At 32.8% G+C, this 15,732-nt stretch overlaps 2 protein-coding genes across 12 annotated transcripts; both read right to left on the minus strand.

Annotated features, from left to right (window-relative positions):
- On the minus strand, nucleotides 1-5,744 carry LOC109360393. 11 transcript variants are annotated; one of them, XM_019605261.1, is made up of 10 exons: nucleotides 5,385-5,744; nucleotides 4,895-4,994; nucleotides 4,277-4,356; nucleotides 3,345-3,444; nucleotides 2,684-2,739; nucleotides 2,352-2,439; nucleotides 1,589-2,205; nucleotides 680-886; nucleotides 546-602; nucleotides 1-416 (listed from the first exon to the last, which is right to left on the minus strand). In XM_019605261.1, exons 3-10 carry the CDS (start codon nucleotides 4,325-4,327, stop codon nucleotides 249-251), a joined length of 1,344 nt encoding a protein of 447 aa, XP_019460806.1. In that variant the 5' UTR covers nucleotides 4,328-4,356; nucleotides 4,895-4,994; nucleotides 5,385-5,744; the 3' UTR covers nucleotides 1-248. The 11 variants fall into 11 exon arrangements, with proteins under 11 accessions (XP_019460806.1, XP_019460810.1, XP_019460809.1 ...); XM_019605265.1 differs by lacking the exon at nucleotides 4,895-4,994 and having other exon boundaries at nucleotides 4,277-4,350; XM_019605264.1 differs by lacking the exon at nucleotides 4,895-4,994.
- Nucleotides 4,911-9,077, minus strand: LOC109359844. Its single transcript, XM_019604538.1, has 2 exons — nucleotides 8,760-9,077; nucleotides 4,911-4,994 (listed from the first exon to the last, which is right to left on the minus strand). Exons 1-2 carry the CDS (start codon nucleotides 9,075-9,077, stop codon nucleotides 4,911-4,913), a joined length of 402 nt encoding a protein of 133 aa, XP_019460083.1.

Raw genomic sequence — 15,732 nt, forward strand, 5'->3', positions numbered from 1 at the left:
TAGTTCTAGTCCTCTAAGAAAGTCATTATTGCAGGGGTTACGCATTAAGCATAACAAATTAATGTACTCCAAACAATTACTCCTCAAGTTTACACAAAATTTCTATGCCTTTGTAGATGATACACAAGCATAAATTACTTGAAACTGAGTATAAAATTTGGGCAAAGACAATCTATACCGAAATTTCAACAAGTTTCTTGACTATGGATTCACTGAGAGACTGTTACACATGGCATGGAGGTATACTTTTAAGAACACCTCTTCCTCTGAAAATTTCTTTTGCCAAGACTACTACGAACACATGATTTCTTTGAGCCACGTGCCCTCGGGTATGGGTGAATTTTAGCCAATTCACGAACACGGTGTACCACATCAAGTGGTAAGGGCCGTAAGGCAAGCTCGTCGTTTTGCTCAGCCTGCAATCAACAAATGATAGTTTATACAAACTTGTATACATCACATAAAGTTGGAAGCAAAATTAAGCTTTGGTACCCAAAGGAAATGTCACATATGTAGGAAAAGTCAATGAACAGAAAAAAGTTAACCTCTTTGTCGTAAGATTTTTGTGCAGAACTGGCTCTTAAAAGATTACGCCACTTGTCCTGCAGAGAATCACAGTTAGAAAACACAGGTTTGGAAGAAATGTGACTAATGAATGAGTGAAAGCTTTTTAAAGTACCCTGATATCAGTGGGTGTTCGGTAGCTTGAAGAAGAAAAGAAAAACCTCTTTATATTAGTCCATCGCCCAATTCCGTATTCAGATATGCCATCAACTAACTTCTTCACTTCAGGGAGAGTCCACATTTTCTGACTCTTTCTCCGATCTTTCCTTTTGGGTTCATCCTCAGACTCTGAGCTAAGTGGCTCCTTGTCATTTTCAAGTTTCTACACAAGGTATTTGTCTTATTAAACGAAGGAGGACAATATACATTTTGAAAATAATTAATCATACATAGCAATTATATTAAGGACTAAGTCTTGTACAAACACAACCACAGATCTTAAGGACTGACAAATGAACTACACACGAGGTAACTAAGTCTTGTACAAACACGACCACAGATCTTAAGGACTGACAAATGAACTACACATGAATATCATGCTTCCGCATTAAAAAATTAGAATATAAATTTACTACCATACTAAAGGTGATAAATGATCCTGCAATTTCAAAAAAAAAAGTGCACAGATAAAATAAGCCCTGCATCGAGTCAAGAAGCAAGGGAAGCACGAAGCACCATGAAGCAAATTTATGCCAAACGACATACAAGTTAAAACAAACTGAACTTAATTCAAGAGTCAGAAGAATAAATTTTAACAAAGAATACAAGTTGACAAATTAAATTATACATGGGTCACAATCATCAAATATTCGTATTAAAGCTCATACATAAGTACATATGAAACAAAAAAGATAGTGTGTAAATTTAAATAACCTTAAAGTAATAATATGCACTATGATACAAATTAAACCAAAGAACAACTCTCTCCCTCTTTACCCCAAAGGAGAGGTTATGCAGAAGGGCTCCTCATTTACTGAAGAAAATCGACAGAAAAGACTGAAGCACTTCCTAATGAAAATAGTACCTTTTTCTTTGGGTGTCCCCGGCAAACTTTTAACGCAGAAAGTGTCACATCACTATTTTCATTACGATACTTCTCGTCCGGAATCTTTCCCAATGCTTTAGGTCTCACATTAAGTTCATCACATGATGACAAACTCAAATTTTTATTTTTTGTAGCAGCAGTCGGTACCTTTTCCTTTGACCTCAAATTTGAAGACTCTTCAATATACCTCTTTGTGGGCTTGCGGAATCTCTTCTCTCTAAGTGCTGTAGGCTGGGGTTCTTCAGCAGCATCCTTTTCGTTCTCAAAAGATAATATACCACCAGCTAAAGGGTGATCATTATTCAATTCATGCAGATGCTTCATGTCAAGTGAAATGATGTACATGCAATCTCCATTTGATGGTTGACTTGGATTGTTTCTTAAGGCATCAGAGGATTCAGAGGTTGTTGTACCATCTGGAGAGTAATTTTTGCATTCAGGTTGTGCAGAGGGTACTTTTGTTGATTCTGATACCCCACCAACAATGCTACTTCCACTAAATCCGGAAGAATGACTTTCCGAACTTGAATTTTGTAAAAGTGAACCTTTAGAAAGACCATAGCCTAGTACCTCAGGATCGTTGACAAAGTCACAATCTGCAGATTGAAAAAATGAGTTGAGATATTTAAAACAGGAGGTAATAAAAAAGAGGAACCATAAACTAATTCATCTCTTACTCTCAACCAAAACATCATAGCAGAAGGTAGAATATTGAGTCATTGACAATTAGTTAATGATTTACCCAAAAAATACTCGTCACATGCACCAGAGAAAACATCGATTCCATCAAGATCATTGATTTCAACATCATCCAGGATTCCATCAAGCACCTAACAATATGCTTATTAAAGATAATTTTCATATCAACAAAATAAGAATTCAAACAATTTCAGCAATACGTAACAAGGTATAACAAGCAATTGACATTAGATGAGACAATATAAACCTGAAGAATAGACTCAAGCAACAAGCAATCAATAACAAGCATTTTAAATGCAAAAATATGTGAACTACTCTAGCTTCAACATCATCCCAGTAATAACTGGAAGTGCCGAACATAGACAAAACCAATACCTCCAGTCCCAAATCATCCATGCCATTCAAAGTTGTATGAGAATCCAAACTGCCTGCTGGATGTAAGCACACTAATATCAGATAGAACATCACAAGTAACAAGGAAAATAACAAATTTTTTTTATCTAATCCAAGATAATATATCATATATAGAGTTAAAAATTTGATTTCATCAGTGAAGATGCAACACTATTTTATTTTTTCTATACAAGAATATAAACATACACACACACATATATGTAGAGAGAGAAGAGAGTAATCCTCAAGAACTAAAGAAATAAACATGCAGCAAAGCATGTCAATCTCTCTTCAAGGAACCAAAACCATTGAAGAAGCACCATTTATTCCAAACTTATTCAAACTTTGTCAAAGATACTCAGGTTCTCATACAGTTTGATATCTTCTTTCATTCTTTCGCCACAACATTTTACTTCCTCATTTATTTCAAAATACATGTAAAGATTAAAAAAAAAGTTTCTAGCCAACAAATACTCAAAGTAGGGATCCATTTCTTGAAAAGCTGATATTTGGAATTCAAGTAATACATCAGAGAAAACAACTTTAGTTTAGGTCATTTGAGTAACAGTACTTGATTTCAAATTTACATGAAAGGTTTTCATAATGCATTCCACTACACTCTCCTCATTAAAATGCAACATACCATCCATTGAAATATGACCATTTCTATGTTCTTCAAGTAAATGCTCATCTTCCATTTCATCATCTTTAAGAACAGGTACATATGATTCATCCACCTGAACCTATGGAAATGTAAAACAGAGCTATCATAAATCATAAACTACAAGCAACACTGTGCAACCATGATAGAAACTGGTAAATTGAATTAGGAATAGGAAGAAAAACTAGATTTACGTTGATAACGATGCAGAAGTAGGTAGAAGAACAGAAGAATTACAAAGAATATCCAGAGGTTATTTGAGAGAACCTCCTCTCTCCCAATACCAACCAAGTGAACCAACTAACTTGTTTCCAAAGATAACCAAATAACTCAAACTAGATGTTATTTATACAGTTAGGACTATAGCTATCCTAACTTATCGTAATCTCCTGAGTGTTAGGATCCTGTTCTACTCTCCTTTTCCTTCTCTGATATACCTTCCCATACATCCTATCAAACCACTTGCTGTTTATTTTAATAGCAAAAGAAGAACATTAAGAAACAATGACATAAATCTGCATAAATGTTAACACAAACAACTTTCAAATGCTTCTCAAAATATTAGGCTTGCATGGAGCATACTGCGGATCTAGAAAAGGGCAGTTAACTTATACCGAATTCCAGAACTATCTTTTCATAATACACTTGTAGTATTATATAACAAGGACCCTACAATATAATGAGATCATTTAAATTTAATAAACTACCTCCATGTTCAATATATTGTACATTTACAGTTCTGGTAAATAGAATTAAATTCTCATATAGTTAACCAATGAACACAATCTTTTGCTTAAACAAACATTTGGGAATGTGTGCTTTCTTAGATGTTGCAAAATGGGGAAGAATGTATAGCACAATATGTTAAAAGATTTGTACGCTTAGAAACATGACAATAATGACCAACATCTTACCCGTTGGCATTTCATATTGGAATGCCCCCGCAAATATTCTTTCCGATCCATCTCACGTTCTCTTGATTATTATCCTACAACTTCAATGTGCATCAGCTTACTTTTTTTCATCGTTTATATCCACACATAGATGATAAATGTGTGTTCGTGAACATAAGATCAGGAGCATGCGTACAGCATTCATATATGTACATTATTGTAAATGCAAGAACTTCTTGGAAAGAACATGTGGTATGACAACAGTACAACTGTTTCTGTAAAGTTAAATTAAACTAAAAACTAAGTTCAACGTACCAGAAAAACTAGTCTGAATCTCGAACACAATATTTACATAGGTTCAGACTCGCTAGTCAATAATATCTCGAACAAAATAATTATTTCTTATTAATTCCAAATTATATGTACTCATGCAGAAAATCTAGTCTGAAAGTGATACTGCAAACTTATTTCTTCAGATTAAGAGTGCATATTCCCAGAAAGACCATATATTAGAACCAGTCCAAAAGCGTGTCAATTTTACTTCTAAAATAATTCCCAAACACCTCTCGGACTTGAAAACCATAAACACAACACAAAAAAGCCCTAGAAAACCATACTATGCTAGCTAATTACACCTACCATGCCATTGCCACAACTACACACCATTACCAATTAGTCCATTCCTTATTCCATCCAATACTTTTCTTAATCTTAAAACAACAAAATCAGTCACAGTGACCTACATTAACACAACAATCTCTGTTACTGATATCAATAATTGATAGTTAAAATATTTAAAAAAATATATAAGTCGAGAACAATTCGTAAAGCAGAACAACATACATAGCTAAGAATTACAAGCACAATTCGGACTAAAGTAAACCAAGTGAAAACAACATAATCCAATTCACGTAAGCAATCGTTTTCTCCGTAATTTTTCACAGTAAAAATGAGTTGATTGAGAAAGCGTTTGCGAAGTGACAAAAAATGAAGAAACGAAATTACGACAAACCTCAACCTCATTCAGTCATTAATCAAGCAAAACCAATCTCGAGCTACAATTGATCTAATTCTAATCTAACATCAGAAACGATAGAATCAAGAGCATGAACAAGTTCGAAGATCTAACCTCGAAGAATCGTTGAATTGAAGAGAGAGAGTGAGAGTGAGAGAAAATTGAAGAAATGAAAGTTGAAAACCGAAAAAGGTTAAAAACCGCCAAAGGTGACACGAAACGGGTGAGAGTGGAAGTTGCGTTGTTTTTATTATTCGACGGAATCCAAATGGTTTTTTATTTTTGGGTTTTGTAGGAAAATAGAAATCGTACGTTTGGAGTCCGCTGAGGAGGGACACGTGTACGACGTTAAGTGTTTCCGTTTGTGGTCGCTTTCTTTCTTGCGACGATATTCTGTCTAAACGCTGTCAAGGACACCGTCACGCTCATCCACTTGCCCTTGCCTCTGCTGCGGCTACAGATTAGACGACGTCGTTAGTTGTTTTAGGCTATGGACATACATTCGTCATACTATTACTAATAATAATGGATACCATTTATCCATTTCTCGCGTGCAAAACTCGTTGTTTTTTGGGATAATGGAAATATAAAACAAACTACATCATAGGGGATCATGGCTTAAATTAAGTTAGGTCGGATTCATGCTTTTGGGACTCCCAGGTAATTGTTACCATAAATTTTGAGATCATTATTGAATGGGTTTGATTTTGGACAATGAGGTACTCAGAACTACGAGTACTCGAACCCGTTATTCTTGTTTATTCATAAATGTGATTATTACGTTATTAAATAATGATGTTATATTGTGAAAAAAATGATGTGATATTATGTTGTTAATTGATATGTATAAATCCAATATTTTGTTGATTGAACAATTCTTATAAATCAATTTTATGTCATAATATTGAAATAGTCAATTTAAATTTTGTTTAAAATTTTAAATATATTTTATAATTTTTCTCTTATTGATTACCTAAATAACATATAAGATTGTAGCAAACAAATACACAATTATATAAATTACTAATAATTATTTTTAAAAGAATAAAATGTATCTTCACACTAAGAGATAACTTATCTCCTTTAGCTAGTAAAAGTATGTCATGTGTACTGTTTTGTTTAGTTTTAGAAATATTTTTGTAGAAAATAATTAATTAGGACATATGTCATAATTTTATTGGCTGAAGGAGATAACTTATATTCTTATACTAGGAGATACATTATTCTCTATTTTTAATGTGTTTTGAATTTGTGGATACCCGCAGGTCTGTTAGGTACCCAAAGCACTTGTGGGTAGCAGACCCAGCTAGTATCAACACGGGTCTAGGGTGGGCCTGAGTCCAAAATGAAGCAATAGGTCGAGTCCGAGTAATACACTACCCAGATCCATCTGGACACATTGTCATCCTTAGCTTAGTCATGAAATCTAACATCACGTTTCTCTCATAAAAGATACGTTGGACTTGAATATCCTAATTTATTTTAATCAAAGCACTAATGTTCTAAATAACTGGAGATATATTTGCAAATTAATCTCCCTCCGATCAAAAATTGGGTTGCCTCAAGACAATCGCTCTCCAATACCATTAAACGATGACCTTGATTCCAAGCCAACCATAAACCATGTTCTATAGCTAATAGTTTTGCTAGGATGGGAGACCTAGTTCCAAAATTTACAGAGAAACCTACAAGCCAATGTCTACCATGATCTTGGATAACACCTCCACCTCCAATAGTTTGAGTATGAATATTATAGCTAACAACCATATTAAGTTTCACTCTATCAATTTCTGGCCAAACCAAATGGATATGGACTATAAGTCCCTAATGTCATGGGGTTTGAGTCATAGAGGCTCCCTCTTGGGGGAATAAAATAATGTAGATGATATTTACGCTTAATATATGTTACACTTAGTAAATTCATAGGCCTGGTGGATCACATGTCAAGGTTAGGGTGTTACATTAAAAAACTAGCCATGACAAAAATGAGCGATAGCCCATAAATTGTGACCATTAAATCCCAAACGACACCCATAAGAAGCCAAAGTCCATGCAATCTCTGAAAGAATGAAATAGATCTTCAATTATGTTATTACACTGACTACATATAAGAGAAGTCACCATATTCCTCCTAAAGCATAAAGAGTTTGTTGGCAAAGAATGATGAGCATAGAGCCAACATGAAAACTTAACCTTTTCAGTCACCCACTATTTCCATAACCAACTCCAATGAGAAAGGGAAGTCGAGACAATATCATTATTCCTCATCCACCAGTAGTCTAAATTTGCAGAGTAGCACCCCATGGACAATTTTTCCATAAGTCCCTTACTCGTAATTGGGTGTTTGAAATATTAACATAATCAACCATAATGCAAAGGTTGCCCATTCCAGACCAATTATCATACCAGAATGATCGGTCACCATCTTCTAACTGCAAGTTGAAACCATTTCTTAGTTCCATTGTAGCCTTCATAATACTCTTCTAGATAGGAGAGGTAAACAACCTATTCAGAGCATATGTCATGCAACAATCCCTAAGGTACTTTTCTCTAAGAACTTGAGCTTGTTGCTCCTTGGATCATGGTCGAACTCAACTTACTCAGAAGAGAGATATTGGTTGAACGTACGTAACAAATCCCAAGACCACCAACGTTTTTATTCTTAGTTAGAATCTCCAAATTAACCAGATTAAGACTTCGCTTGTTGGCATCACCCACCCCTCATAGATAAAATTCCTTGAAAGTCCGTCAATCTCATTACAAATGCTACAAGGAAGCAACATACTTTACATTGTATAAGTTGGCAAAGAAAAAAAATCACATATTTAGTAAGACAAAGCCCATCAACTTTATTAAGCATTTTTTATTTCCATGTATTCATGGCTTTTTTATTTTTTCCATCAAATGATTGAAAGCATATATGCGAACTCTCCCTTGTACAAGCGGAATTACCAAATAGTTACCAAGGCTAAACATAGCATGCATCTCACAAATTGTCGTAATTTTTTTCCTCATATTAGATACGACTTTGGAGCACATGAACCTAGATTTCTCTAAGTTCACCTTCATTCTAGATGCCTTACAAAAATCATTGAGAGTTGATGTTAGCATTCTCACTGGAGTATGGGAAGACATGGGATCACCTTGGCGTAGACCTCTTGTAGGACTAAAAAGGGTCCAAATGAGAGTCATTCCATAAAATGGGCATATTGCCATATCTTACACACCAAATGATAAGACTCGAAATAAGTGTATGAATACCAATGTCCAACAATGTATGCTCCAATAAATCCAGTCGACTCTATCATAAGCTTTCTCTAAGTCAACCTTGAATGCCATAACACTCTTCTTATGCTTTGATTTATAGATATAATACATCACTTCATGAGCAAAGGTGACATTATCAATAGTTCCTCTACCAGGAATAAAACTACTATGTAATGGACCAATTAATTTATCTAAGTAGGGCCTCAATCTGCTCACCAGTACCTTAGTCACCACCTTGTAGGCCATGTTGCACAAGCTAATAGATATCAGATCCTTCAATGAAGTAGGAGAACTAATTTTTCGAATACGAACCACAAGAGTTTCCAAGAGGCAAGGATTGAAAGAGCCATTATGAAAAGCATCATGGACCAACTTCCAAATTTCCTTCCTCATAATATGCCAATGCTTTTTGAAGGAATATGGTTGAAACCCATCCAAGCCATGAGCCTTAAAAGAATGCATAGACATAATCTCTTTAGTGACTTCCTTTATCATAATTGACTGAGTTAATCTAACAGTATCATCTTGAGACAACACCATAGTAGTCATTATGTAATTACCCATATTAACATGGTTGCTACTAAAGAAAAAGGCTTGAAAATACTAATTGGTGTTTCCATCACCAAATTTTACCTATTATTCTCTAGATTTCTGAAACCAAAGCATATCTTCTTGTGTCAAAACAATATTGTATTCTCGCCTCAATTGAGCCTCAAACCTCAACAACACTTGATCATCAACTGATTCCAAGTTGAGTTGCACACCTTTGATTCTACCAAACACATTTTTTGTTAAAAAAGAAAGCCTCATCTCTTACCTTGACAAGCCCATCCACCATATCAGTATCCACAAATGATATTTTCAAAAGACATTTTCAAAAAGATATTATAAATACCCAATTTTGTTCGTTCCAAAAGACATTTTCAAAAAATAAAAAAGTATTTTTGGGTATTTTCTAATTAAAAATGATATTTTTTAAGTGTCCCAAAAAATAATGCAAAATCATTTTTAATTAATTCTTTTTTAAATTTCGAATTTTTGAATTATGTGTCATAATGTTAAAATCAGTTTTTAAAGCAAGAATCAAATTCCGTCATTTTTTCACTCCAATGAAGTAAATAAGAGATTTGCACATGTGATAATTCAATAATCCTAACCCAAAAGATAATCAGAATCATCCAAAAAATATAATTTTCCACATCATATAATAATCATCTCAATCAAAAAATCATTTATCATTCATTGTCTTCCTTCTCTAGACATTATCTTTCACACACAATCATCCAACAAAAAACCCAAGAAATCCACAACAATTCAAGATCTCCTGTACACAAGAACACCACAAAAAATGAGAAAAAATAAAAAGAAACTTAGAAGAAATCATAATTGCATTAGTATATTTATAGAGAAGCATCAGATGCATGTCAAAGCAATGTCTTTGAGTTTGTGTTTGCACACAAAGTCCCCACCTTCGTTACATGTTTGTTTGGCAGTTGTTAGCCTTTTTTGCACCATTCCCCTACGAGTTGCACCATTCCATTGATGTTAGAATCAGTATGAGAAGTATGTCAATTTCATTACTTTAATTTATAGTAGATTTATTTTTGTTATCATTAAATGCATTAGTAATAATAATTATCATAATTGTAATATATAACTATAACTACATCAAATAAAAAAGGTAAATGCATACGCAATATATTGTTTGCATACACAATATAATATTTGCATACACACTACAGTGTTCTTTTCAAATAAATATTTATTTTTTAAGCAAAATAGGTAATTAATTAGTTCATCTTTTTAAAAAACCTACCAAAATAAAGGTGATAATATGTTAACTAATCCCTACTATGAGGCGTGGTATCAGATATGAGTTGTACTTCACTCGTATTAATATGAGTATTAGTTAATATTTAACACCACATTTTTTCTTCTAAAAACAATAAAATTGATTCAACCAAAAAACATTTTTCTACATAAAGAACTATGTAGCATTGATTCCCTATCGAGTAAAGGGATACGTAGAAGCAAAATTTCACATTGTCTAACGCAACAAAAATAAATAAATAGTTTTGTTTCTTTTTAATAATTAATTAAATAACCAAATAAATTTAAAGTATAAACTAAGTCATGCAATTTAATGAGGGTTACCATTTAAAACTGGTGAATATGGTGCTAATACATTTCCTATTTCGTAATCGACTCCCGAACATATATATCAAATTTCAAAACATGTGTAATGATTTTTCCACATTTTTACCATATAAAATGTAGTGGCGACTAAGAAAGTCACGCAACCTAAAATCAGGGCGTGACATACAATATCATAGAAATCTGAGTGGGATGCCTAAGTTGCCTAAAATATGGATGGTCTGTTCGTGATAGTCTCACCACCAGTACCACATCTAACCAAAATTGGACAATGATCTGAGTGCAAATGAGGAAGGTTTTCAACATGCGCTTCTGAGAAATCTATACACTAAATGCAATCAGAGAGAGCTCTATCGAGACGCTTAGCAATACTTCTTCCATTCTGCTCTTTGCAGAACCAAGTAAATCTATTTCCAAAAGATCCTATATTTAGAAGACCGCAAGACTCCACAACCTGAGAGAATTTCGTAGCCCTATAGAGAATGAGATCTTCACCTTTGACTTTAGATGGAAGAAGAATTTCATTGAAATCACCTAAGATCAACCATGAAATGTTCACAAAATTACAAAGGTTCACAAGGTACTCCTAGAGTGATTCACGAATAAGCATTGAAGGACTGACATAAACAACAATATACATCCAGTTACGAAGGACTGGCATAAACAACAATATACATTTAGTTACAACCCCCATTCTCAAACTTAACCGAAATGGTTTGAGAAAGTATGTCAACAATATACGACTTCAAATAGCTACCAACAACACTCAGAACCCCAATATCACCAGCATGACCTAGGGCTTTAACAATCTCAAATACTTGATAGCTTAAGCTATTCCAGAAGCATTTAACATAACCGAACTGACAATGATTGTCCATAACAATAAAAATATCAGATTCATATTCTCAATAACGAGTAGCCTAATCTAACTATGTGTGGAAATAGATTAGGCTACTTGTTAATATGACTTATTATATGCTATATAATCTTTTCTTAAGTAACTTATACTAAGATTTTTTAAAAGCAAATCCAGCTTCATATGTTAAGTTTTAGGTCATCTATAAGGTTTATTGAAAATTTTAATATAACGAATGAAATTTGAATATAAAAATGTGATTAATCAGTTGTGTTAGATGACACTAGTTAAAAGTAGATATTTTAGACGATTTAAAGATTGATTAGTTGGTATATTTGAAGGTCTTATAGTAGAATATGCTTTTAAATAGGTTTAGGTCATACTCGACCTTTAAATAAGATGACTTAGGCTTTACAATTTTTGTTAAACATGTAAACAAATTATACTAACACTATTATGTTATATATGTCAGACCTATTTAAGGTAAATTTTCGTCTAATCTATCTTGTTTCTGCCCTAAATCATAAGCATCAATATGAAAAAATATGGCGTATAAGTGTTAAAACAATGGATTGAAAAAATTGAATAGGTCATTGAAGATATTAATTGATCGAGTCACGTAGTAGGTTATTCTCCTTAACACTTCTCATGTCATTGTTACAAATGTGCAAGTAGATTATTAAACATGACGTCATCGTGATGAAAAACAACTCAATTCGTTGTTTTAGATAATCACTACACTTCTGAAATCATTCTAGAATGACACTAACATATATGGCTTTCACCACAGAATGATGTGGCTAATGGCACTTGAAGATACATGTGTCACAGAAAGACAATGATAGAAGAAAGTCGAAAATGCTTCAATGGAGAAGAAAGAGAAGATAGAAAGAAGAAAAGTTGGAGAAACATGTCTCCACTAATGTGATTTATCAACAGCCACAAGCCTATATTTATAGGAATGGGAATCTAAACATTCAATAAATGGTCTAAAACACATCTATTATAAAAAATGAAAATTCAGATGAAGCACAAATGGATCGAGTGTCGACGTGTGCAGATCATGTACTAGCGTATATTAGACATACGCTGACGTGTGCCGAATGTTCAAATACATGTGTCAGATGCATATTGATTTGGGAATAATTGTTGACATGAACAAGCCTTTATGATAGTCAATAGCATGTGTAGTGTGTGTCCTCCCCGACCACAACACCATTATATCCTTTGTGGCGCACCCCAGAAGGGACATCCTTACTTATAAATATTTCTAAAGTATTTTCGCATTTCAATATGGGACTTACTACTTTTCAATTCACACATTTTAATGTTTCAACACTAGTTTCAACAATTCCCTTGAATTTAAAAAAGAATTTAAGGAAAGGAGTACTCTCTATGAGATTGTACATAAAAATTTGCATCTAGACTTAAACTTTTTACATATTGAATGAGATTTAGATTTTACAAGTATGGCTCGAAGTCTTAAACTTTATCTCTAACAAAGTCACACAACATTTTAAAGGGTGTATTATAAAAAGCATGTGACATAAAGGTCATATACGTTTGTCTGGGTATAATGTCATGAAAACTTATATACATGTGAACATTTAATTTTGTCCGGCCTATTACTTCTACATATTTAATTTTAAAAAATTAATAATAAAAAATATTAAATGAGCATGGATGAATTAATGAAATTTTTTAAGACCACTTATGTTTTGATTTTGAGAAAGATAATTTCTTATTAAAAAGAATAGGACAGTACCAATAGTTAATATTTTTAAGATATCTATATTGTCATTTATTGGTTGAACATTCTTCTAAAATCAATAGTTTATTTTGTATGGTTGGAATTCTAAATAGAAACATTAATGAATGAACATATTTGGTATGGTTTTAAAATCGAATTGGATTAGCAATTGAATAAAAAATAAAGTCATATTTGATGTGATTTAATTGATTTTGATGTGCTCCACTTATACAAAGAGGAGGATAAGACACATTGAAAAGAAATCTAATAAAATATATATATGAACACTCAATTTTGTCTCTTCTAAAAAAAGCCAAAGACATTTAGAGAAACATAATTATTCAAACAAAAATAGAATAATAAAAAAGAACTTCAATTGAGCATATAATGAAATCATTAATAAGAGAGATTCGATTTCCAATTTTTCTTAATTTTCATTTTTTCCATATAATAAAAATGTGTAATGAATAGTTTCGGCTTAATAATGGCGAAAGCCCATCTATTTTCGTTTTTGAACCCTAAATATATTTTAAATGTATTTTAAGTGACTTAACAGTTACTTATTATCCTAGTTATGGAATAATACTATTTTATAAAAAAATATATCTCAAAAGCTGTTTATTTTTCTTTTTATATTTAATTTAAAAATTAAAATTGAGCATAAAAAATTCTTTTCTGATTTTATAAAATTTATAAGATTGTTTTTGCATATTAGTAGGTAATGCAATAATCTTAAAAATTTTAGAATTACTATAGCATTTCTATGCAAAAAAGAAGAAGAGGACTTCATCTAATTTTAATTTTTAGGGTCAAATAATTGTTTATTTATCCACTCAGGAGTATTACAATAATTTTAGGCTTTAAAAAGATTACTAATCGCAAAAAAAATCATATTAGGCGTCCTCTAACCCAAAAATATTCAGTTTGAATTGTTAACTTTTGAAGAATATAAATTCAACTTTTTTTATTAATGGTGTGAAAAAATGGATCCGAATTAATTAAAGTTGTTTTTTTAGTTCAACTTGTGTTGAAATCCTTTTATAAAAAGAGTAACTTGTTATACACAATCCCACCTTCCTAAAATAACAAAAAAATCCTCAACTCTTTATCCAAAAAAAAACTACCGAAAATGGCAAAGGACTCTGTGCAAAAATTAAGGAAAAATTATTTCTTTTTCGGCTCATCAGAAATTATTCTTAGCTAAAATTAAAGAAAAAAATTGTTCGTCGTTTAACACTGATATGTGCACAAGGCTACAAAAAGCCTACATTGTCTAGTGTAAATTCATACTCTAACTATTTTCCAAAGAAAGAAAGAGTGTGAAAAAAAGAGCTCCCGTAGTATGCCTAAAGAGGAAAAAATGGGTTGTGTTTATCATTGTCCAAAGCTACCCGATTTTTAATCCTTTGCGATTGAGTGCACGCTTAAGTATCGTGCTCCACTTATTTGGCAAATCCCTACTGTTCACGTGGTCCCTTTTCTCAGCATTTTCTTTGACCATTAGCAAAAGCCAATTGGCGTGCGACGCGCCAACCTATGCGGCGTGTATCTTCGCAATGAACCTCCATTACATGTGTAAGCACAGGATCCTCTACGGTCGAGTGCAAAATTAGACGTTGTGCTCCACTCGTTTAGCCACGTGGAATTATCCTCTCCTCCTGTCCTGCTGTAGCATGCGCCAACGAATTCTCTCAGGACAACAATAATAACATGCCCCTGTCTAGATGCGTTGAGCTCCTTCAGCCATGAGCTACTAGTTTTTATTTCATCTTAGTGTAATAGTTAATAATCCTATTTCAATCTCTAAAGTACTAGAATAATAATTTATAATTGTTGTGCAATGACTCATATATCTACTGAACTGAGCCTTTATCTAGAAAACATCAATACAATTTATAAGCTTGGGTTGATATAAAGGAATTAGAGTAGAAGACTATATATTTATGAGTTATGTAAACCAATTATAGAAGTAGAACAATATCCATAAATAAAAATCATTATTCTCTAACACACTGCGGTAGTATCTCAATGCTCCCGAGGATGCAGACACAATTGGTTGAACCACGTTATCAAATTCTTTGTGTTATTTTCTCTTATCCATATTCTATTTTATGTTTCATTTCTCGCTTGTTCCCAACAATTGGTATTAGATGACTTTTAACCCAGGTGCAAAGTTCGAGGTGGGGAAGTTTGATGGAACATGTAATTTCATATTGTGGCAAATGAAAGTGATCGAGGCCGTACCTGATACAAATAATATAACAAGTAAAACTGCACTTCTAGGAAGTGACTCCTAGGTCGTTTCCCAATGATTATCTTTCAAGCAAAACTTCAAACACCTTATACTCATACGCACATAAGGGTTTTTTTGTTGTTGGATAGTATGAACATAAATCAAATTCAGAAACAGTAGTTAAGCAATGTAATAAAACAGC

The sequence above is a fragment of the Lupinus angustifolius genome, chromosome LG11 (assembly GCF_001865875.1).
Source record: "Lupinus angustifolius cultivar Tanjil chromosome LG11, LupAngTanjil_v1.0, whole genome shotgun sequence".
Lineage (NCBI taxonomy): Eukaryota > Viridiplantae > Streptophyta > Magnoliopsida > Fabales > Fabaceae > Lupinus > Lupinus angustifolius.